The following is a 26435-nucleotide window of genomic DNA, read 5'->3' on the forward strand; positions in this document are numbered from 1 at the left end:
CTGACTTAATTACAAAATGCGTAATTATTTGATCTTTCGATAATAACAAAAAATTCAATAATTAATTATAAATTATAACTCGGACAAGTAGTAGGCCTATTCGACCTCGACTTAATCGCGGACCGCGGTGAAGTCACCCAGGTGTATTAACAAATTGCGACCGCACTTACCCCGTTCAGTCGACTCTCCAGGAAGGTTTTGAAATTCCTGATAGCAGGTGTCGGCGGTGCTGACGGCGGCAGAGGCTCTCGGCGATGGCGTCACAGAATTTTTGTTGTCGGAATGACCAAAATTTTGTTCGAATTCTTGACTGCCTGGCAGTTGACAATTACAGCAATTTACGAGAGAAATTCTAGCGTCGACTGGATCGACACTCAAAATAACAATTACTCAACAAAATAATTAAATTCACCACGTAAGCGGCTGAATTTTCGTAATAATAATAATTATTCATTTTAACTTTATTTCGTAGCGTAACAACAAAAACTATCAGCGGTTCAACAGTGGCTCTTTCGGTGTCCGGCTCAGAATTTCTGGCTTTTCCGTTTTCCAGCGACATGTGGTGTTTTCGCTAGCGCAGCTACAAAGCTGCGCATCCAATCAGCCGTTGTTGGATAAATTTCCATAGTCGATGGTTGGTCGATTCCCAATTTAGTGTTCCATTCGGCGTTCAGGTGGAGTCTGGTGTGCTCCCGTTGCTTCATCGTACGGTGATTCGTAGATTCCGATTCTGGGTTTCCCTCGTTGATCGTTGTCCCTCCCAGATATCTCCCTGGTCGTTGATGACGAACTGAACTTCGGGTTCGCCCGGTCGCTTTTCTCATTCGCTCTCTCTCTCACACAGACTCTTAGTTTACAGAGTAAATTTTTTTTTCGGACGCATCCATCCATACTCAATTTGATTTATTTTTGGCGCGGTTCGGCTTTATTTACCTCGAGCTTCGCATTCTGACCGGAAACCACTTGGGGCGACACAGGCACGTCGAATCTCCGCATTCCATCAGCTTGGCCAACATTCTAGACTAATTACTACTTAAGAAAAAAAATAATCTCTAATATGAAATTTTAGTAGGAAAAATTTCCCATGTCACAATATATATTTATGAACACGTACAAACTAATTTTTTTATTATCAGATCACCATACGAGAAGTGAGAACGCTCGCCAATTGATGTCTTTTTCCGGGAGGGTCTCAGCAGATTCATTTTTACGGCGGCCATTTTGAAAAAAAAATTAAAAAGAATTTTTTTTTTGTATTTTAATATATAATAAATAACCCTACAAAGTTTCAAAATAATTCAGTTATTCCTTCCCAGTTTAAAAAGTCCCCAGAAAACGGTGAAAATTAAGGCGGTTACATGTATTGCCCCCTTTAAGTCTTATTAGGAACTAATGGTTGGTAAAGCTGATAAGGGTGGTAGCACGGTCATAATGTTTAGAAAGGATTATGATGAAGAGCTGGAAAGAATGTTAGAGGATGATCGCAATCATAGAGTGATATATAAAGAGCCCAACTAATAGATTTGAAAATAGGATTAACAGTTTGATCAGGAACTTCCAGAGGGATAGGTGGCTAGATGAACATCAAGGAAAAAGTTTGAAAACGTTCCACTCAGTGGCGCCAAGGATCTACGGTCTTCGTAAAGTACATAAAGAGGTTCTGAAACTTCGTCAAGTGGTCAGCTGCATACAAGCTCCAGGCTACAAGATTGTATTGTTACTCAGACTCGTAACACCACTGATAGACACGTTTGAGTTTAATGCAAAAAATTCCATGGAGTTCGAAGAATTTATCAATAGTGTTCAATCACCAGCCGGTTTTGTGCTCATTTCCTTGGACGTTGTGTCCCTTTTCACTGATATTTAGAAAAACCTGGTCATTAAATTGGTAGGAAAGAACTAGACTGAGATTTCTGGTTTTTTAAAGTGTAAAAAGAGGTTCTTATTGGACTTGATCGAATGCAGTTTTGACCCGAGTTTCTTTGTCTTTAGAAGAAAAGTCTATTTGCAAGTGGATGGTACGAGTATGGAATGTCTATCTAGCCCGGCATTAGCCAACTTAATGATTTACATCTTGAAACGGATTTTGGATGAATTCCCGTTCCGTACAAATCATCATACACATAACACATACTTGACTAATTGATTTTAATCTTATCAATTCAAAATTTATTACAAATTAAATGCAATTTTAAAATTCCCAATTGAAATATTCAGTAATTTGTTATATTCATTACACAACATTTCCAAATTAACAAACTAATTCGACAATTTATTTAATCTCGTGTATTATTTCCAAATGTAACAATGAACGATGATCATCAGGGCCTGGAAGTTGGGTCTAACAATTAAACTTAAAATTAAAGCAAATCTGAAGTAATAATCACAAGCGAAATGACGATCGCGAGCAAGTTCGAAGGTTTAAACTAATACTTTATTTTAAACATAAAATATGTCAAAATAAAAGTGAGGTTGGCAACAGAACACGTGGGCTTAAAAATCACAACCTGACATCAAGGACAAAACTATTATGAAAAACTTTAATTTAAAAATCTGTATTTTGCTAGATGATTAAATTTCAAGTTTTTTAAACTTTTTGTTCTAGGTTCAATTTATCCTGGTAATTTAGGAAAAAATACTCTCTACAAATAGTATAAAATTATTTTTCCCCACACAAGCCCAAAAAAATTTACTGAATGATCTCGGTCGAGAACTTCAATTTTCCGGAAAAATAAGGTTCTAAATGGTCATACCATTTGGTTGACTGATTGATGCTTCACTCTTAGCTGGCAATTATATCCTGATTAAAAAAAGTATTGACAACAATGGAAACGAAATTGAAAATAATTACTTTTCTGCTGACTTATTGAAACTTAACTCTTAGGTGGTAATTATAGAGCAAAATAGTCTCTTCAAAAAAGTATCGGATGATTTTTTGCCTCGTTAAGCCCAAAGAAATTTACAAAATGATCTCAGTGAAGAACTTGAAATTTACTAAAAATTTTCCATGGTGATTGTTTGATGGTGACCTATATGAGGTTAAGTCTCAAGTTGTAATTATAGAAAAAAATATTCTCTACAAAAAAGTAGCAGATTATTTTTTGCCTACGAATACCCAAAAAAAGTTACAAAATCATTTCAGTCAAAAACTTGAAATTTTCTGAAAAATGAACTCTTTCACGGTCATTTTTTTCTGCTGATCTATGAAACCGTAACCTTTAGGTGGTTATTATAGAACGAAATAATTTCTTCGAAAAAGTATCGAACGATTTTTTGCCTAGTCTAGCCAAAAAAAAGTTACAAAATAATTTCGGTAAAAAACTTGAAATTTACTAAAAAATTAAGTTTTCCATGGTGATTCTGTTATGCTGGTTAAGTCCTCGGTGGTAATTATAGAACAAAATGATCTCTACGAAAAAGTGTCAAATGATTTTTTGCCTAGTCTAGCCCAAAAAAAGTTACAATATAATTTCGATATTTCGATAAAATATATATTTCGATAAAAGAGAATATTATTTACCATTACTACCGGCAAGAACCTTAGATCTAGAAAAGAAATTATAGGAAAATAAAAATTTTATTCTATAGCAAAATTTAAGTTTTTGACCGAAATCAGTTTGTAAATTTGTTAGGGCTTGAAAAGGCAAAAAATCATCTGATCCTATTTTGTTGATAATATTTTGTTCGGTAATTACCACCGGTAAGTTAAGCTTATATAGGTCAGCAGAAAAAAATTACAATGGTAAACCTCATTTTTTTGTAAATTTCATGTTTTTGACCGAAATTATTTAGTAACTTTTTTGGGGCTTTTCTGAGTAAAAAATACTTCTAGATTTTCTTGGAGCGAATATGTTTTTCCATATTTACCAGTAAAAAGTTGAGCCTAAAAGAAAAAGTGTGAAAAAAATAAAAATTATGTTTTTTGTAGATTTCGAATTTTTTTGACCAAGATCATTTTGTAATTTTTTTTTTTGGGGCATGACTATACGTAAAATACATCCATACTTTTTTGTAGAGAATGTTTGGTCTCTACCCTGATTAAAAAAAGTATTGAGAACAATAGAAACGGAATTGGAAAAAATTCGACTTATCATAAAAGTAATTATTTTCAATTCCTTTTCCATTGTTCTCAATACTTTTTTTAACCAGGGTATAATTGCCAGCTAAGAGTGAAGCTTCAATCAGACAACCAAATGGTACGACCATTTAGAATCTTATTTTTCCGGAAAATTGAAGTTCTTGACCAAGATCATACAGTGAATTATTTTGAGCTTGTGTGGGGAAAAATAATTTTATACTATTTTGTAGAGAGAATTTTTTCCTATAATTACCAGAATAAATTGAGCCTAAAACAAAAATTTTAAAAAACTTGAAATTTAATCATCTAGCAAAATACAGATTTTTAAATTAAAGTTTTTCATAATAGTTTTGTCCTTGATATCAGGCTGTGTTTTTTAAGCCCACGTGTTTCGCTACCAACCTTACTTTCATTTTGACATATTTTATGTTTAAAATGAAGTATTAGTTTAAACCTTCGAACTTGCTCGCGATCGTCATTTCGCTTGTGATTATTACTTTATGATTTGCTTTAATTTTAAGTTTAATTATTAGACCCAACTTCCAGGCCCTGATGATCATTAATTAATTATAAACGAATTCTTAGTTAACTTCGTCAACGTAAATTAACCATCAATTCCTGAACCTAATATCCACGCTGATAATTAACTGACAAATCATTCTCGTTGAAAATAACGAATTAATTTATTTTACCCAAAATTACCCCCTCCTTCTCTCTCTTCTGGCCCGAAGATCGAGACGCGCCAGTGCTGCGTCGAACAATTACACCGGCCGACAAAAGAGGACTTTTTGAAAGTTGTTTTGATATGAGTGATAAATATCACTAATTTATAGTGTTATAAACATAAAATTACCTACATAATTACTCTATCACATCAGATTTTTTTACAAACAAGAAAAATGGTTTTTTCTTAATTTAAAAAAAATAATCAATTATTATATTATAAATACATATATTTGAAAACTTATACAGAAAATGTCATATAAAATAGTCGCTATGAATCTATTTTGAGTGAGATCTTTTCGTTTATCTGTAAAATTACGTCTGGGAGTAATTTTTTTATGGGAATCATCAATAATATCACGTTTTATCGACCAGCAGTAATCAGCCATCATATTCACATTCCATCGCCCTTGGTACCTTGTTTCCATAGTTTTGATGTCTTGGTGAAACCTTTCACCCTGTTCTTCACTATAATCACCAAGATTATCAGGGAAAAAATCCAAATGTGAATCTAAAAAATGGAGTTTTATGCTCATATTACACCCCAATTTTTGATACTTATTTAATAAATTTGCCACAATATTTTTATAGTCAGGATGCTTGTGATTTCCTAGAAAATTGTTGACAACATCTTTGAACGCCAGCCAAGCTTCTGATTCAGTTGTATTTAATGTCTTGTCAAATTTTTCATCGGTCATTAAAGATCTTATTTGTGGCCCATCGAATACTCCTTCTTTTATTTTTGCATCTGATAACCTTGAAAATTTTTTACTTAAGTATTTAAAACTATCATTTTCTTTATCCAATGCCTTAACGAATTGTTTCATCATACCGAGTTTAATATGAAGCGGAGGTAATAAAATTTTCTTAGGATCAATTAAATTTTCTCGTATCACATTTTTGGTTCCCGGTTTCAGATTTGTACGAGGATTCCATTGTTTTTGAACGTAATGCTTTGCTCGTGCCCTACTGTCCCACTCGCATAAAAACAAGGATATTTCGTGTATCCTGACTGCTGACCTAACATCATAGTTATAATTTTTAGATCTCCACAAAGCTGCCAACCATGTTCTTCATATTTAATTATATCAAGTACTGTTTCTAAGTTTTCATAAGTTTCTTTTAAATGAACAGAATGAGCGACTGGAACAGAAGCATACTGATTCGTGTTGTGTAATAGAACACCTTTTAAACTCCTTTTCGAGGAATCTATAAAAAGTCTCCATTCTCTAGGAACATATTCGGCTCCTAACTTCCTAATGAGATCAGGAATATTATGACAATAAACTAATGATTCTTCTTGATTGAAAAACGGAAGAAATTCCTCTTCACGTTTCCTGTACCAAGCAAAATGTGTATTAGGAGCTAACAAATTTTTGCATTAAGTCTAGATCCCAGAAGTTGACCAGATTCTTTAGTAAGATTTAAATCTCTAACTAAATCATTTAATTCACCCTGTGTGAATTTCTGAGGCTGATTTAAAATTGGTTCAAAAACTTCATTAGATTCTTGACGCTGCATATTTTGTTCTGATGATGCTGAGCTAAGATCAGATATTGAACTTGAAAGAGGCACTGGAATATCTGGGCCGTGCGGAAGAGGACGTGTTACTGAGGTTACATTTGCGTAGACTATTTTGTTTTTATTTTTAGCATTGAAACCTTTTACATTGGTACAGCAAAAATAACAGTCATCAAAATGATTGACTTGCTCTCTCCATATCATCGGTCTACCAAAAGGTAGAGATGCTTTTTTGCCCTATGTCCACTGCCTTAATAGTTCAACACAAATAGTACACACAAAGTTCGGAGTCCACGATCTGAGTTGAATTTTAAAGCCAAAATAAGAATTATAAGTCTTTTCCACAAATTCAGTAATTTTCAATTTCTGTTTCAAAGTCATAAAATTTCCACAAATGTAACAAAATGTATCTGGACTATTACGACACTTTCTTGAAAACATTATATTTTTCCGACAGTTTTAAATCATAAAACAACAATTGAATATTTTAAACACCTATTGGTGTTATTATGAAATGTAAACAATTTTTTTAAATAAACAAACTGACTTTAGCAAACCGTTTGTAAACAAAGTAACTATAAAGGCTTCTTTCCATGTAACACGTTTCGAATGGTCGCGTCGAGGTTCTAACTAATATATTTTCTCACAAGATGTCACTTAATTCGATAAAAAAAGCGCCATGACTTATTAATTTAATTCATTTTTACTGAGCAATCAAAAATTGCGAATATATTCGTTTTATCAAAAATCTGATGTGATACGATAAAATAAGGTCTGATTTCGGTATCAGCACTATAAAATTAGTGAAAAAAATTTATTATATCTCAGAAAAAAAAATCATGTCGGCCGGTGTTATCGATATCCGGTGACTTATTGATTCAGGATATCTTTACCCTGTTATAGGTTAAAATAGAGGCATTCAAAGATCGTAAATTTGCTTAACCCTGACGGGTCGAGAATAAAGCACTATCTCTTGCGCTTCGCACTATGAGGCATTTAGTTCCGTTCAAATTAGTGAGCAGTGTTAATTCTCTGAAGCCATACTTATCTCATCTCAAGAGACACTGACATACATTATTTTAAAAACTATTCTATGTATCAAAAATAATAGATCCACTGTTCATCAGTGTAATTCATTACAATACAACATTTCTGTTATTTAATGTTTTTAATTTATAATTTCAGATCCTCCAGTTTCTGTCAAAACTGAATCCGGACTGCTCGATTCTATATGCGCGAGCTGTGGTGTAAAAATTTCTGATCGTTATCTAATGAGAGTTGCAGATAGAAGTTACCATGAGGATTGTCTTGCTTGTGCCGCGTGTGGTAATTTATTATCCATTTCTTGTTTCATTAGAGACCTAAAACTCTATTGCAGATCTGATTATGAAAGAATATTTGGTGTAAAATGTGCTCGATGTCTAGAAAAAATTAGTTGTTCCGATTTAGTTATGCGAGCTGCCGGATTAGTATTCCATGTGGAATGCTTTGCCTGCTGTGTGTGTGGTCAACCTTTACCAAGAGGAGCTCATTATGTCTTACGACAAGGTCAACCAATGTGTCGACGAGATTATGAACATGAATATTATTTAAGCGGTTCTCAAGGTGAGTTGATATAATGTGTGTTTGATATCGTTCACTTAAATTTTTTTTCAAATGATTCAAATTTAAACGGGAAAGCTTGATCGGAATATTATAATACCTTAGTATTTCTAAAGTACTCAATTCCCTCAGCAATAATAATTCATGAAAGAAATTAAATCGTAACGGGATTTCTCTCCCGCTAAATTTTCGCCTCTAATTGTCCGAGTAAGAATGGCAATAAAGGTATTATCACTATCTTAAAAAACGGGAGAGCAAAGAATAAATCAGGATTGTAAGGGATAGTGGAGAAAAAATATAGAATAATTGTAAATTAAATCAAATAAACAATATTATTTTAGTCTCTACCAATTCTCACAGAATAGTTTTACCCATATCAATTTTTCATATCAAAGAATGACTTAATACACTCAAATCGTACCTGATTATCTATGCTACTGTATACTGTGTACACTGTTAAGAATTTTTGTAAAATTACTAATGTTTTACAAAATAAAAAGGTGTGAAATTACAAATTAGTGAGTTCCAATAAAATATATAACACAATTCGAGTAATCAATTATCAGGGTTATTATGTATCTATAAAATCATGCAAGGACATCTTATCAGATGAGTTGTAATTTTTTATCGAAATTATAAACTCCATGGAGTATTTCTACATGTATTGTAATCTTACCAAGCCGTAGTTCTGTTTTCTAAATAACATTTCAAGAATTTACAAACACTATTAATAATTGGATTTACTCCAGTTTTTTGTAAAATTATAATAAGATATTGAAACTCAAATTACTATTAGGTGTATTATATCCGGCATACCTTATATAATACAGGGCCTTCCATTCCCGCCGAAAAAAGCAGCGCTTGCATATTTAGGGAATAACGACCTGGACTGCGCGACAACTCACTCGTGGCTGCAGGATACGCATTACCGCGCATTGTCACCTCATCAAAAGAACCAATTGTTTAATTAGTAGCCCCTCTTGTAAATCGCGACCGAGGTGATAAAAACAGCGAACACCATAATCCGACAGCTTATTTACAAGGTAACAGTTCTGGCTTAAAGCCAGGGTGAGTCCTATACCCCGACACGTATAGGCGGACTTCAATTATTAAATTAATTAATCATCTTTTCCCTAATTATTCATTTCGATTTCCTTAACGGTATTTCCGAGTTCTGTGATAGCGATTCTTCGAGCCACGATTCGTCTTTACGATAATCGAGATTCCCGCAGTTCCGGTGACCTGGTCCTCGCTCAAATTACATTTTTCTTTGTGAACTTTAAACGGCGAACTTTTGTTTGCCGGAGTCGTTATTCCGGTTACGAACTCATGTTCTTCCAATCATCATTTTATATTGTTACCGAATTCTAAGATTGTATTTTTCGGACATAACAGGTGATTGAAAGTTTAAAAATATTTTGGGGATTTCTACAACTTCAAGTTAAAATTTATATGTTGCCTTATAATTTCGTGGAAAACATTTTTTATTCATACAAGTTTTATAACTGTTCTGAATGATTGATTAACCTTATTAGTAATTCAAGTCTAAAAACACTGTCTACAATTTGATTGATCACATTTTTTTGTTGTAAACAATTTTATTCAAAAAAGAGAAACCTATTTCATAGTGAATCTTACAGAAAACTAACCAGCTGGAAAGAAATTGATATGAAAAACCGCTATAAATACATCATAATTTTTAGCGTTAAATATTGCACTATCGGACCCGAATGAAAATATTCATATCTGTACGATTTCACATAGTAAATTCTTTTGAACAAATAGTATCGTGTAACAGTTTTACCTGCTCAGGTTGGCCCCTAATCAATTTTATAAATAAACAAACAAAACTAACAAACAATATAATTATCAGAGCGCCACCAGGATTTTTAATCACGGTTCCTGGAACCGGTCCAGAGTTGAGAAGTCTTATTGTTGAAGAATAAATACTTAATTAACAATATATCGATATTTATTAACAATGAAAATTAACAATTTAAGCGCTAACCATTACCAAAGAATTACTCTGCACAAAGACAACAGTGTGACAGAGATCGTCTAGCCTAACTAACGGCTAACCAGGACCAACTTAACACTATTAACACTCTCTATCACGCATGACCCACACTAATCTTCACACACATAACCCACACTTGTATGATTTTATTTTATAAATTTTAATTTAAACAAAATTGACTGTATACTTAATTTTAGTTAAATATTTTGATTTAATTATTCAATCATTAGTAATTGGTAAAACGATAATTCCAAATTAACAATCAAATTCTAAAGACTTAACGAACACTCGATTGCAAATTCCGATTGTAATTTTTAACTCGGTGTTAAAATATTAGATAGATTAAAATTCCTGAGTAACCTATTGTCATGATCTTAATAATATAACAATAATTATTTAGATCAAAAGGTCTTAATACCTTGAATTAACTTTTGATGATTAAATTAATCACGATCTAAATTTCTCAATCAAGTTATAAATTATTAACACAAGTTAATGTTGTAAATTAATTAATTATAACTAACTTTTCCTGTGACATTTTCTACTCAGGATAACTAATTTCTTTGAACTTAATGTCCACGCCGATAATTATTAATTTTCAATAAATTTTAATTTAACTAATTCACGGACTTAATCCCAAAAATTACTAAATTTATTATTAATGAATAAAATAATTTTACAGTAAAATATTTTCAATAATTAATTCTTAATAAAATATCCGATAATTTTCCAATAGTTTTCTAAATTATAAAAATAATCGACACAAGTCGAAATATTCATTTTTATTTGCTAGAACATTCGCTAGCTTAGTTGTATTTGACCTTGGGTATTGGAATTCACTGAGACACAAAATGTACTGACGCTCGACCAAAATTCCACGAATAAAAGTTTGTCGATTATTTTCCACGTGACAAAATTACTCAATTTTTCTTAATTATTATAAAAATTATAACAATAAATTTAACGAATTTTCACGGATGTTAATTATTTAATTGATAAATTTCTAGTTGTTAAATTTTTCCCACAAGATCGATTGAGTGACTCTCGGGTATAAGCCCCCAGGAAAATCACTCGATCCAAACTAGCAAATGTTTAATTATTATTGATTAATAAAATAATCGTCGATTAAACGATCCAATCGATAATTAATTAGAATAAGTAACTGGGTATTGGGTAAACTGCGGTCCACTTCTTTCCCACAGAGTAATAATTAATACCTTGACGAATAAAATGATGATCTAACTCTCTTATTGAGGATGAAGCCCTAGTTGTAGTTGGCTTCCTTCGTCTCGTCACTACTCCGGGAATCGGTCCTTCTCGATTTCCATGGCACCCAGTCTGGTGATCACACTACTTCTCTCTTTTCCACTGCGAGGCTCACCTATTTTAACCCAAAACTACCCCCTCCTATTCTCCCCTTAGGCCCGAAGATCGAGACGCGCCAGTGCTATGTCGAATAGTTATCGATATCCGGTGACTTATCGATTTAGGGTAATTTTACCCTGTTACAATCGCTTCAAATAATACACTACCTTATACACTGTAAAAAAAATGACGAGACTGCTGTGGTACAGTACAAGAAGTATGTGCAATAAATTTTTAAAGAAACATTAAGTAATAACTGGCATCTTGGGAAAAAAAATCAAGTCTTCTATAATAATTCCGAAATGGGATGGGATGGCAAGATGACTGCTTAAAAGCAAGACTTCTCGTACTAGGCTCTGCGTATTAGTTAATTTTAAGTGGTTTAAAGCTTTGTATAAATATAAAAAAGCTGTCATATAAGTTGCAGAATTTCACGCTTTTCATTTTGACATATCTGTTTGTGCACCAAATTAAAGTGTAGTGATAACCATCAACTTCATAGTCGGATTCTATTTTTCTGAGTCATTTGTGTTAGTGCTACACTTGCAATGATGACATTTCTTACAAATGACGTAGTCCCACTCACACATGTTTCGTGCGAACAAACGGCATTTTCAATAACTTACCTTTAATAACAAAGCCACGACAATAATCATTCGGATAATGATAAGGACCTATCGTCCAAGAGGAGACTGTTGCTGGATGCTACTACCTTCACATGTCTTAAGGAAGGAATCGTCGAAGCATTTTCTGCCGAGGTGGAATAAATAATTGAATCTAAGATGTCCTACATAGACGAATTTAGAAATTAAATACAATGGATAATCTATATAGCAAAAATCTATTGAACGAAAAGCTCTATATAACGTAGCAAATACCAATATTTGTTCGGTTAACATTATTATTCCTACATTTAAATACTCTATACAGCGTCACAGACACTCTTTATAACGAAATAATATACTTAACTTTTAATGCAGTAATCGACTCAAAACCATAAATATTTCTGGAAATTAGTATAGACTGACTACTATAATTACTAAAGCAAATGCATATTACTATACACACATAATTTCATTTGATTTCTATGCTTCTTATTGACCTTCTTACAGCCTTCCTTGCTTTCAAACCTTTAATAGAAAAAAAAATTCTTCAGGCAGAATTTGTTAAGATTATGAAGAGGCCAAAATTTGAAGATTTAGATCGAGCAATGCTGTTTTGGTATTATATTCGCAGTGCAAAAATAATTATATGTATTTAATAAAAATATGACGTTTCGTGATACAAATTAGAATTAAAGTACTTATTCCTCAAATATTAGTCGTTGCACGTCTTCTTCCCGTATAACGCAAACTCTTCACAACGTAAAAAAGTATCCGGTCCCTTGAGTTTCGTTATACAGGGTGTCTCTGAAGTGGCGGGAGTAATTGTTGGGGTCGATAGAGAAAAAAATACTGAATCGAAAGTTCCTGAGCCAAAAATTTTTTTGGGCCATAGAATTTGAGTTATGAATTAAAAACGATAGCCAATCAGAAGCGCGCTATTCGAGAAATGAAAATGAGCGGGGAAGTAGAGGAGACACGAGAGTGAGATGCTGCAATAGCAGCTTACTCGCTCACACAAAGCCGAGCATGAGAGGGGATTGTGACGCTATGAGCCGAGTACGTAAGTGTGAATGAGTGGATGTATGAGGTCGCAAGCGGACGGCTTAATGTATGAGTGTGTGTCCGTGTATCGCAGCATTATTGGAGGCGTTGTAACGCTGAATTAAAGCTAACCGGGTACTCTAAGACAGAGGAAAAAATTTTTATTTTTATTTTTATTCGAAAAATTTAATAAAAAAAAATAAAAAGGCCCAAGATTTAACCAGACCCACAGAAACGGAGAGTAAATTTTTAATTCTCATTTATTTTGCTGGGGATTATTTTCAAATACAAAAAAAAAAAAGGCTAAGATTCAACTGGAATCCAAAAAGAGATGGATGAAAAAATTTTATTTTTATTTTTAATCAGCAAAATTATTTTTCTTTAAAAAAGAGCCCAATCTCGACTGGAGCAAGAAAAAATGATTGAAAAATTTTATTATTAATTTTCAATCAACAAAATTATTATAAAAAAATAAATGGGCCCAAGTCTCAACCGGACCCAAACAAACGGATAAAAATTTTTATTACTTACTTAATTTGGTGGAAATTATTTTTAAAAACGAAGAAAATTCCCAAGACTCGATCGGACCCAAAAAAAATAATTAAAAGAATTTTTTCCTTATTTTCAATCACCAAAATCATGTTTCTTCAAAAAAAGGCCCAATCTCAACCGGACTAGAAGAAACTGATTGAAAAATTTTATTTTTTATTATTAATCGAGAAAATTATTTTGAAAAAAAAATAGGGCCCAGAATCAACCGGACAAACAATGGACTTGAGTTCAATTTTTTCTTAATTTATAATTTGACATTCTACCTGTTAATTCACCGATAGATAATTCTAATAAAAATATCAAAATTATTCGGACTTGAGTTCAATTTTTTCTTAATTTATAATTTGACACTCTACCTGTTAATTCACTGATAGATAATTCTAATAAAAATATCAAAATTATTCGGACTTGAGTTCAATTTTTTCTTAATTTATAATTTGACATTCTACCTGTTAATTCACTGATAGATAATTCTATTAAAAATATCAAAATTATTCGGACTTGAGTTCAATTTTTTTTTTTAATTTATCATTTGACATTTCGCTTGTTGATTAAGTGATTAATAATTTTAATAATAATATCAAAATTATCAGGACTCGAGAGCGATTTTTTTTTAGTATATTTTTTTACATTTTACCTGTCAATTAACTGATAAATAATTTCAATTAAAATATCAAAATTATTCGGACTTGAGTTCAATTTTTTTTTAATTTATTAGTTGACATTTTACCTGTTAATTAACTGATAAATAATTTTAATAAAAATATCAAAATTATCAGGACTCGAGAGCGATTTTTTTTTCAATTCCTTATTTGACATTTTACCTGTCAATTAATTAAAAAAATAATTTTAATTAAAATATCAAAATTATTGGGACTTGAGTTCAATGTTTGTTTTAATTTATTTTTTGACATTTTACCTGACGATTAATTGAAAAATTATTTTACAGAATAATTCCCAGCAAAATAAATGAGAAATGAAAGTTTTCCATCCGTTTGGTTGGGTCCGGTTGAGTCTTGGGCCTTTTTATTTTTTTTTATTAAATTTTTTCGAATAAAAATAAAAATTAAAATTTTTTCCTCTGTCTTAGAGTACCCGGTTAGCTTTAATTCAGCGTTACAACGCCTCCAATAATGCTGCGATACACGGACACACACTCATACATTAAGCCGTCCGCTTGCGACCTCATACATCCACTCATTCACACTTACGTACTCGGCTCATAGCGTCACAATCCCCTCTCATGCTCGGCTTTGTGTGAGCGAGTAAGCTGCTATTGCAGCATCTCACTCTCGCGTCTCCTCTACTTCCCCGCTCATTTTCATTTCTCGAATAGCGCGCTTCTGATTGGCTATCGTTTTTAATTCATAACTCAAATTCTATGGCCCAAAAAAATTTTTGGCTCAGGAACTTTCGATTCAGTATTTTTTTCTCTATCGACCCCAACAATTACTCCCGCCACTTCAGAGACACCCTGTATAGAATTTCCACTATAGTTAAAATTAAAAAATCTAATGCTGAATCCTACGAAAAAAGATTGCTGAGATTGCCAAGAACGAACGAATTTGGAACTCATTCCATTTTAACTGCTGAAAAAACAGAGATTGAGGATTGTGTTTTGAAATTGTCAGGTGCTAGGTAATCTAGGTAGTTGGCACACCCCAAGTAAGTTTGATATTTTCTGCTCAATCGTGACGTGGTCAACCAATACTTCAGGTAATTTTTCAAAGAATCCTATAATTTCAACATAATTTGCTTACAGGCTACGATATTGCATGACGTGGGAAGGGCGAGCGGAGGATTGATACAAACAAAAAACTTAACTATGGATTGATTGACCTAACCCTCTTGCGGATTCTCGTCAGGGTGTCTTATACATACAATTTTCTTGTACACACTCGCATTCATAACTCAACAATCCCACTATACAATAATATCATAAAAAGAACAATCGAAAAGCGTCGAATCCTTGCGTACTATTTTGATAGTCAAAATATTTTACAAAAATCTAACGTGGGCTCTAAATGATGAATTCAACACTGAACAAAACGTCGGCTTTTTGAGTAATAGAGCATCATCTTCGACGACTCAATAAATAATCAATTAAACAGTTACTACTAGTTAATGAATTAATTTCAAATAAACAAAGTCGCAACATAACTTCAAAATTAAATTCATGTTTAGGAGCACGCAAAGGCACGTCCGTATCCGTCAATAGTCCAGCTTTGAGTCGTCCTCTCCACGGAGAAGTACCCGTTTCTTCTTTCGTTGAAGTTGGCGGCGCTAGTTATCGTTTCCCGTGTAATTGATCCCAGTCGATAGTTGATCTAGGTCTATAAAACAGTCAACGGACCTACACAACGGTTTTAAGTCTTCTCTGCTCCTGCAGTACTGACAAACTTACTGTCATCGATAGTGATCGTAGTATGGAAAATGCGGCAACGCAGCGTCGATTGGTACCTGGACCTCTTGGATGTTTACGCCGCTCGGTGCCTCGTTCACTTTGATCATCGCATGTTGTCGACGTATCTCTATCCTTGTCACTCCAATTTGTAGACCCGTACTCGCTGCTGCTCGTTCTAGCTTCGTCACTCGTTCCGCGTTGCGTATTTTTTCAAAATAAATTCATAAGAAATGAGTGACATTTTCATTCATTCACACATAGCATTCACGACATTTGATTCGAGCGTGGAAGGTTATAAGACTCAAGGTGTTGGGCGTCGAATAAAATCTACCACGTTCCAGTATATGCGTTACAGAAAAAGAGACAGATCTGACCCTAACAACTATGAGGAACTCGCGATGATCAATATAATAACTTAAATATTTACCACAATACTGAAAAAAAAAATTGATCCGCTGGATTGATCTCAATGGAGCCCTGCTAGACGAACAAGCGGGCTTCATGCCTAACAAAATTTCTGCTCATAATATTATTACTCTACTCTCGGCAATACAATTAAACTTAGCTAACACAAAGGGCCGTCTATGCGGACTCTTCGTTGATTTTACGATAGGTTTCGTCTCAGTGCTTTACAGTGTCCTCTGGAAAAAACTTTACCACCTAAGGGTAGTCCTAAAACTGATCAGAATACTGAAAAATTTACATGACAAAGCAAATCTACAAGTTAAGATCAGTAACTACCTCTTAGGGTCGTTTGAGATCACAAAGCGAGTTCTTTAAGGAGAAATCTTGAGTCGAATCTTATTTATACTTTACCTTCACGACTTAGTAGATTTTAAAAAAAATGAAGATGTTACTGTTGTACAGATAAACAGCCTGTATGACCTCGTGATGCTCCTTTGCGAGGATGACTTAGTCATTCTAGCTAATCGAACTTTTGATCGCAAACATAAGCTAACTGTACTCGAAGAATATTGATCTCGAAACTCGTGGAATGCAAATTTGGATAAAACAAAATGTGTAAATAATGGGAGGAGTGGTTTAAAGGAGAGAATGAGGTAAGTCTGTGAGAGGAAACTAGTTGAATGGACCGACGACTATACATACCTGAGAGTGTCTTTCACGGGATCAGCGCTTGAGTCGGAAAGCTGAGTCCTGAGTGGGTACTTTCAGAACATATAACAGTATCGTTGCTAGCACACTCCTCTATGCTTCTCATACATGGAGACTGTGGTAACTCGACTTGTTAAAAAGATCACAACTGCAATTCTTTAAGAGGCTCCTCCACACTCACGATACTTCCAGTGTGGAATTAAAACATTGTAACAGGGTAAAATTACCCTTAATCGATAAGTCACCGAATATCGATAATTATTCGACATAGCACTGGCGCGTCTCGATCTTCGGGCCTAAAGGGAGAATAGGAGGGGGTGAGTTTGGGTTAAAATAGGTGAGCCGTGCAGCGGAACAGGGAGAAGTAGTGTGACCGCCAGACTGAGTGCCACGGAAATCAAAAAGGACCGTTCCCGAGAGTAGTGACGAGACGAAGGAAGCCAACTACAACTAGGACTTCATCCTCAATGAGTGAGTTAGATCATCGTTTTGTTCGTCAAGGTGTCAATTATTGCTCTGTGGGAAGGAAGTGGACCGCGGTTTATCCAATGCCCAGTTACTTCTCCTAATTATTTATCAATTGGATCGTTAATCGACGAAAATTTAATTCAATAAATAAATCGTAGAACATTTGCTAGTTTTTGGATTAAGTGATTTTCATGGGGGTTTATACCCGGGGATCGCTCGATCGACCTTGCGGGGGAAGTTTTAATATCTAAAAGTTTTCAATCAATTAACTAACATCTAAGAAAATTCATTAAATTAATTTTTCAATAATTAACTGAGTAAAATTGATTGATTTTTGTCATTGAGAAAAATAGACAAATTTTTATTCGTGGAATTTTCGTCAAGCGTCAGTTGTGTGTCGCATAAATTCCAATACCCAAGGTCAAGCAAAGACTTGACTAGCGAATGTTCTAGCAATTGAATTTGACTATTTCGACTCGTGTCGAATTTTTATAATTTATAAGACGAGTAGAACGCTAGTGATAATGTTTTATATTAAGAATTAATTATTAAGAATTCTATATTGAGAATTAATTATCGAGGATAATATAGAGTGGAAAATTATTAAGAATATTATATTAGAAATTATTTATTGAGAATATTATATTATAAAACTATTCCGTCAAGTGTGAATTTAATAATTTCGGGATTAAGTCCGTGAATTAATTAAATTAATTTTACTCTAATTTGATAATTATCGGCATGGACATTAAGTCCTAGGAATTAGTTAATTGAGTCAAAAATTGTCACAGTAAAAACTTAGTCAGAATTAATTAATTAAATTTGTGTTAATAATTTTGAAGTGATGTAAAAATTTATATTGTGATTAATTTATTTAGTTATCAAAAGTTAATACAAGGCATTAAGACCTTTTGTTCTAAATAAGTATTGTTATATTCTTAAGACCATGACAATAAGTTACTGAAGAATTTTAATCCATCTAAAATTTTAACGGAATTAAAATTAACAATTGGAATTGAGAATTGGTTGTAAATTGAATATTGGTTGTCGTTTTATTAATTTACTAATGATTGAATAATTTAATTTAAATATTTTATCAAAAATATAATTATTTAAGCGAAGTGTGGGTTATGTGTGTGAAGAATTGAACGGGTTATGCGTGATAGAGAGTGCTAATAGTGTTAAGTTCGGTAGTCCTGTGGACTTAATTTTAAGTGTGGAGTTAGTTTGTTGTTAGTCCGGTGGACTTATAGTTTTAAGTTTAGTTCTAAGACAGGTGTGGGAGACCGTTTGTTCGAAAAAGCCCAATTAGTTTTAAGACAGGTGTGGGAGACCGTTTGTTCGAAAAAGCCCAATTAGTTTTAAGACAGGTGTGGGAGACCGTTTGTTCGAAAAAGCCCAATTAGTTTTAAGACAGGTGTGGGAGACCGTTTGTTCGAAAAAGCCCGTCTAGTAATCGTATCGTTAATTGGAGGTTCGTTTGTAAATATCGTTTATTTCGCAGTTATTCTCCGCTTCGTTAGATTATAAGTGTGTGTGTGAGCGCTTAAATTTGTTAAGTTTGTTAAATTTTTATTGTTAATAAAACTGATCAGATTGTTAATTAAATTTTTATTATTTAACAGCACCTTCCTCCACTCTCTCTACCCTAAGATAAGTTTTCTCAGCTCTGGACCGGTTCCAGGAACCGCGATTAATAATCCTGGTGGCGCCCTGGTAATTTTTATTGTTGTTAGTTTTGTTTAGTTAAATTTAAAATTGATTAGGAGCCAACCTGAGCAGGTAAAACTGTTACAACATGAATTATGCCTCACTATTGTAGAGGTTGATAAATTGACCGTCGATACAAGCTGAAACGGGTATTTTGTTGATCCGTTTAATAGCAGCCGTGACTTTTTAAAATAATATTAATTATAAATAAGATGAAATTATAAGACGTTAACTTTAAGGGTACCACCAGGTTGGTATAACGGTATCTTAAAAACCAAAAAGAACATGAGAGTTGGTCTACAGGGTAGAGAGAATTAGGAAATTATCTGGAAATAATAAGAGAAATAATTCGTGGTTACCAATTATTTATTGTACAATAGTTACTCTCGCACGCATGCTCTGAATTCAATTTGAAAATTCTATAATTATAATACTTCAATTATATCCGTGAAAGAGAGGGGAAACCGTATCTTAATTCATGGGTATGTAGACCACGTGACTTCCAAATTTCTTCACCTATTTTCGTATTACCAAATTACCAAGTTTTCATTGCAAACTTTTGATATAGAGGAAAAACCGTACTATTTTTAAGACATTACTCGTCAACTCTCTCACTCTCTCTCACTCAACCAAATTATTTTGAAACAAAATGTAAAAATCATAAAATAAAGTAACGAAAATTAACAAATGACCATTCTTAACACAAAAGGGTCTGATGACGGTCGTAAACGTGACCTTGGGTTTCGGAAATGCAGTTAAAATATTACTTCGTAGAAACTCACTTGCGACCATTTTCTTATAAAATTCCAAACCAACGATCATTTAAATAAGTTTACTTTAGACGAAATTATCCATAATTATTCCAACTGATTAGATGAATTATGATTTCTAAAATGACGCGTAAAAATTTATCATAAAACCCGTCTCAAGGTCAAACTCAAATTTTCTGGGTATCAGACCTCAAAAATTTTCTAATACATGATAAATTGCAACTGCGATTATTTAATACACTTATTCTAACAAAGAAACCTTGCCCAGAAGAGAAAATTAGACTGAGTAATAACTACAGTCTAATTCTCGTCTACGAGACATAACATGGTACCTTGCAAATCGACGATTCTTCGGACCAACTTCCAGCCACGGCTTGTTCTCCTGCCCTCTTTGTCGTCCGGGTTATTCTCAGGGATAATAACATTCTTGAAGTTTTTTCAACCGCAACAATCAATTTCCTTAGACGTAAAACTTGCATTGTAATTAGTATATTATATTTATTGATTATGAACTAAACAATGCAACGTGGCCAGTTTGATCAAAATAGGTAAATGCCAATGTACCATCTGATGCTGATATCGTTGGCAGATAACTTGTGAAAGTCCGATTATAAATTAATTGATAACCGCTAACCGTACCTTAATAGTACAAAAATCGTTTGAGAGTGGCGCTAGAACGTCTCCGCACTTCTCTATGCTAATTTATGTACGCGAAAGATGCATGCATTCAGTCTCTGTTCAACGTTTGTAATTTAATCATCTGTAATTAATATTTTTTATTAAATATAATTCACCGTGTTATAACATAATATTTTATCAATTTTCATAATTTATTTAATAATAACGGCATTTCAATTTACACTAAAACGATAAGAATCCGATTGTTAGTTAACAAGGAGTATATCGTATAACAATTAACTAATGCGACGCATATTAGTTGTCAATCTTCCTTGACACGTCGTATACTCCATGGGTCTCGAGCAGTCATCCATTTTGTTGAAGATAGTGTCGTTTCATTGTTATCGAGGAAGGTCTTGGTTTGTCGATCACTTCGGTCAATTCGTATGTTTCTGACCCAATAGTCGGTCCAACTGCAGCCACGAGAAATCTATCACCGCTGGACAACGTTAAAGTACACCGAAGTGGTAGTAGTACTTGTTGTGAGTTAGGTGGCATATTGATAAGAATTGAACGCGGTATTGAACATACTTTGAGCTGTATTTTCGATATTTGTATTTTGACGACCATTTAATTCCATTTTCTCATATTAAGCGATCAGCGGAGCAGTACGCGGTAGAGGTCGATTTATTGTCGGAGCTGAACCTATCTTTCAACGAGTATCGCCACCCACGATATGCCCTGGACCATATTTCATACGCAAATGAAATTAATTTAGCTATTTATAGCTTTGAAAGCTGTGGGCCTGGTCAGCCATAAAATCTAAAGCTACAGGCATCTTGAGCAGCATCGACTCTTACAAGCTACGGCTTTGAGTTGGTTACACTCCGGGTGTAATAATTGTGTCTTTTTAGCCCAGTTCGCATGTAAATTCACTTAGCTAATTTCTTGCATTAAATTTTTGCTTAGTTATCTACTTTAAATAAACAACAAATTTTATTTTCATTAAATAGTAGATTACGCGACCAGTTAAGACCAGCCACGTTACAACAATAAATATATAAAACATCGCTTCATTCAATTTAAAAAAACGCGCGATTAGCTATTAACCTTATAATTTGGTAATGTATCCGGAACGTTCGGTGGCAAAATCTCTTCTGAATTCCGCCGATCGCTGCTTACTTGCACTCGGCTCTGGTCTATCGTCCCGCTTCCTGCTAGCTAAATGTCCGAGGTCATCGTGAGCTCGTGCTGCATTGACAATTTACTGAATATCAAGTATTAACTACCCGAGATTACAACGTACCCAGTTACAAAATATAACTCGGTTTCCCAAATTAAATTCATCCTAGAAGCTTGCAGTGTGCCCATTTATTAAGTTTCAAGGAAATTCTCTATAATATTAATCTACAACTTCATTGTACGATTTGGCACCAATTCAGAAATGATACCTTAGAGCACAAAATTGTAAATTGTCCTGTCTATGGACCACACTGAGACTACTTAATTACACCATTACTGGTTCCCGTCATCTCAAATACATCAGATCAGCTAACTACTCTGTTTGTCAACCGAAAGTTTAAAACAGCCTAAAACAATTCATCTTTTTCTTACACGATCTACGAAGCATATAGTCATTTGCCTTAATTCTTGATGACTGAATACCTCCTTCATATCAGTTTACTTTAATTATGAGTATCGGTTTCAAATATGAGTGCATGTACTTTTTTCCCTTTTATTTATATACAGGGTGATTCAGAATGACCTTCACAGCGGGAAACTGTAGATAGAGGAACTTGGGTATGTTTTCTTGCAAATATAATAATTTGTTGGCCTTGAAAAAGACCGATTGTTTTGGACTACGTAGTAGTCCTGAGATGACTTGTTAGTCACACGCTCTTAAATAAGAGCCTTCAGTAGTCTTGAGAAGACTTATTCTCACTCTCAAAATGGGAGTGAGAATTGATTAGTTCTGAAAAGAACTGTTTAAAGTTTAGTTCTCAAAAGAACTGATTTAACGATGCTAGTCAGCGTTTGGTGTAGCCGAGATGATCCGAGTTTGTCCGATTGTTGAGTCGTGGATATACAAGCCTCGCTCGCTTGGTATCCAAAAATACTGCACTGTATAGTAAGCCTTGCTCGCTTACAGTAGACGATTGGCTTCTTTCTTTTTCTTCTTCTTCTTCTTCTGCTTCGCTCAGTAGTTAGAAGTGGACTGTGTGGTAGCTCTCCTCGCTCCTCTTTTTAAACAGTCTGTTGATTTGAGAGGGGATTGGAGTCAGTCAATTCACTGGCCCGGCAGCTCCGATGGACTGAGTGGGGGTTTTGAAGGTAGCGGCCCAATAACAATTTTGAATAATTTCCCACTATATTAGAGTAATTTTCCACTAGCTCTCTCGTTAAGGTCCGTGCTTTTGTTAGTACCATGACTAGTTCTCTAGTCATGGTCCGTGCGATTTTTGATGTCAATTGATGATTTTGGCTTTTTTCAACATAATTTGAAAAGTTTGATTTCTCACAGACAAAAAACAAAACATGCAATTACAACCTAGAACGTATTTATATATATATATATATATATATATATATATATATATATATATATATATATATATATTTTTTTTATCTTTTCCTTTTCACAGAAAACATTATTGATTTAAGATGATGCAATTATTAAAAATATAACTTCCGGAAAATTGACAAAATAAATTATGTATTTTTAAATATATAAACTTCAACCAAGAATAAATAAAAAATTTTAACTAATAAAATTGTCTTATTGCAATAATAGCAATTTCAAACAGACAAAAATATAGATATAGACAATACATAAAATAATTATTGAAAAATCTTTGATTTTGCTTGCTCGGTCTTGCTCAGGACTTCGCTAAGCGCTTGATGTATGTCATAGCATATTTGCGAGACTCTCAGCGGGACGGCCAGCGAGATGTCCGGCGAGACGTCCAGCGAGATATTCAGCGAGACGTATTTAAAAATACGTAATTTATTTTGTCAATTCTCCGGAAGTTATATTTTTAATAATTGCATCATCTTAAGTCAATAATGTTTTCTGTGAAAAGGAAAAGATACAAAAAAATATACAAATACGTTCTAGGTTGTAATTGCATGTTTTGTTTTTTTTTTTTCTGTGAGAAATCGAACTTTTCAAATTAAATAAATATCATTTAACTTGAAGTCTGCTGTGGCAGTGTTACTTAACTTATTTATTATTCTTTTTTATTTTTTTTTAATTTCTAAAGCTTGTCTGTGATTGGTCAATTTACATTTTGAATAACTCAAAAACTATTGAAAATATCGAAAAGCGACTAAGGAACTTTATTCTTAGAATCGACTCCTCTATCTACAGTTTTCCGCTGTGAAGGTCATTCTGAATCACCCTGTATATATATATTATAATGGCTGATTGGCTCTGGATACGTCGATGGGCCAACAGGTCCAAGATAATTGGCGTATTCGTTCGTCGTGGTCGGTTATTGGGCGCCAGGAACAATTCAGGATGTTCCAATCCTCGACACCTAAATCAGGAACAACTTAATACACTAGTCACAAAAATTAAGGGATATAAAAAAAATTCCAAATTTTTTGGTGATTTTCAGCGAGCTGTAACTCCGAGGAAAATGATCGCACAGAAAAAAAAAAAAAGCAAATTGTAGCTCCAAGTGTCTAGTTTTTAGATATGACCATGAAAATTTTTTGTCATCGTCAGGTCTGGAGAAATCCTAAGAAAACTACTGAAAAAAAATTTTTCGAAATTTTTTTTCGTCTTAAAAAAGGTCTACGGGCTTCAAAAAAATTTTTTCGATTGTTTCGTTTAAAAGCTCTTTTAGTAAATTTAATACCCTTTAATTTGACGTAATCAAAAAGCCTGTACGATAATTTGCCGCGGAGTTATCGTCAATCAAAGCAAAAAAGTGTTTTTTTACTTTGGAAATCAATAACTCTGGAAATAATGACCGTATTGGGAACTGACCAGTGGGCGTGGCTTAAAAAACATGGCTACGTATTGTGTGCAATTAAAGAGTTACTGATATGTTTACATGAGATTAGTGTTGTGAATTTTATTTATTTATGTTTACCATCGAGGAAATTTTTAACTGGGTTGGATCAAATCCAGCTCAGAAAAATATTAAAGATGCTGACAGAATAATAGCAGCAGGTCATTTACTAAAATGTGGTAAAAATATTGAAAGTATAAACAGTGATGTTGTGACATTTTCGGCATTGTGCTTACAAACATCTCATTTGAAAGAAAAACCTCACGAAATTGAGGGATCAGTTTCAAAATCCGGAAAAATTTTAAGTTTAAAATGTTCATGCAAGGCTGGCAAAGGAACACAATGTAAACACGTAGTAGCTGCTTTATTATATTGTTACCGGTAAGTGATTTTCTAACCTCAATTCTCACAGAGCAAAAGGAATTAATTATTTAATGACATAAATTTTTATTTTAGAAAAGGAGATCAATTAGATATCTTATCTGCGACTGATAAAAAATGTGAATGGAAAAATAAGCACGAAAAAATTGTTAAAGAATACAGTTCGACACCAATTCTCCAACATGCTTGTTTTTCTAAGGTGAAACGTAAATGTGTAAGCAGCCAAAATGTAACACAAGACCCTGTAGCTGCGGACAATTCTTCAAATCAACAAAATGCTGATGAAGATCTTGATGATGTTCACGAAGGTGAAGTCTTTGAAGAAGTTGTTTCTACGAGTGTGATAAAACGCAAGTGTCCAGGATGGATCGACGTAAGAAACCTTACTGAAGATGAAAAAAAGTTAATAGTCGAAAAAGTTCAGGCTAGATTGAAAGACTCGGCGTTTACTAAGCATTAGTAAAAATAATTAAATATCTTGGTGTATTTTTATTAAGTTGTGTTTATATGTTTCAATTTTAATTTTTTTTTTTTTTGATTATTTTGTAGTGTTGGAAGGCATGAGTCTGTTGTTGTTGAGCGTAATCCAAAAGTCGACGTATCTGATGTAGAAAAGCAACAATTTAAAATAATATTTACATTGCAACGGAGTGAATTGTTAGAAAACATTGAAAGGTTAAGAATTACTGATTTAAAGGAGTGCTGCCTTGAGACTGTCAAAATGTTAAATTGTAATTGTGAAGAAGTTTGTGTAAAGACAAAATTATATTACTCAGAGTGGCATAAAGAGAGGAGATTTCGGATAACTGGATCGACTTGTTATCAGTTATATACTTACACATCGAATAAGAATCCTGATTGGCAGAAAAAATGTGATTCTTTTTTCTCTCCGAAAAATTTTCGAAGTGAATATACTGATTATGGAAAAAAAAACTGAAGGGGAGGCTCGGGAATGTTTTAGAAAAGCTACCAATAAAATTATAGTTGAAACAGGATTGATAATATGTCAACAAAATCCGTGGCTGGCATACTCTCCTGATGGTGTAATTTTCAAAGATGGACAGCCGTCAGAATTATTGGAGATTAAGTGTCCTTTCCAAGGCAAATCCAAGGATATTAATACAGTTCTCAATTCTTCGATAGGGAAATTTTTAATTAAAAACGGTGAAAACCTAAGCTTGAAAAAGAGACATGAGTATTATGGCCAAGTGCAATTAGGAATGGCTGTTGTTAATGTTCAAAAAACGTTATTTGTGATATATTCATCGTTTGACAAACGAGCTTGTATTATGACTGTTAATTTTGATAGTGTATTTGTTGAAAAAATGTTATCAGCTTTAAAAAAGCATATTATCAGAGAATGCTACATTTTATCTGTTCAATGAAAGATTCTGAAAATAATAATCAAATTGTTAGCCAAAGTTTATTAGAATCTTAAGTAATATTATTAA

The 26435-nt window shown here is 33.4% G+C and overlaps 1 protein-coding gene across 1 annotated transcript in view; it reads left to right on the top strand.

The window, feature by feature from the left end:
• Nucleotides 1-26435, top strand: part of Lmx1a (LIM homeobox transcription factor 1 alpha) — a 271702-nt gene that overhangs the window by 44413 nt on the left and 200854 nt on the right. Inside the window, exon 3 of the mRNA XM_074252982.1 lies at nt 7508-7927. Coding sequence (XP_074109083.1) covers nt 7508-7927 — 420 coding nt within the window. The remainder of the gene's footprint in view (nt 1-7507; nt 7928-26435) is intronic.

This window comes from Cotesia typhae, unplaced genomic scaffold, assembly GCF_013202065.1.
Source record: "Cotesia typhae breed Kobodo isofemale line unplaced genomic scaffold, CoteBio_Ctyphae scaffold_121, whole genome shotgun sequence".
NCBI lineage: Eukaryota > Metazoa > Arthropoda > Insecta > Hymenoptera > Braconidae > Cotesia > Cotesia typhae.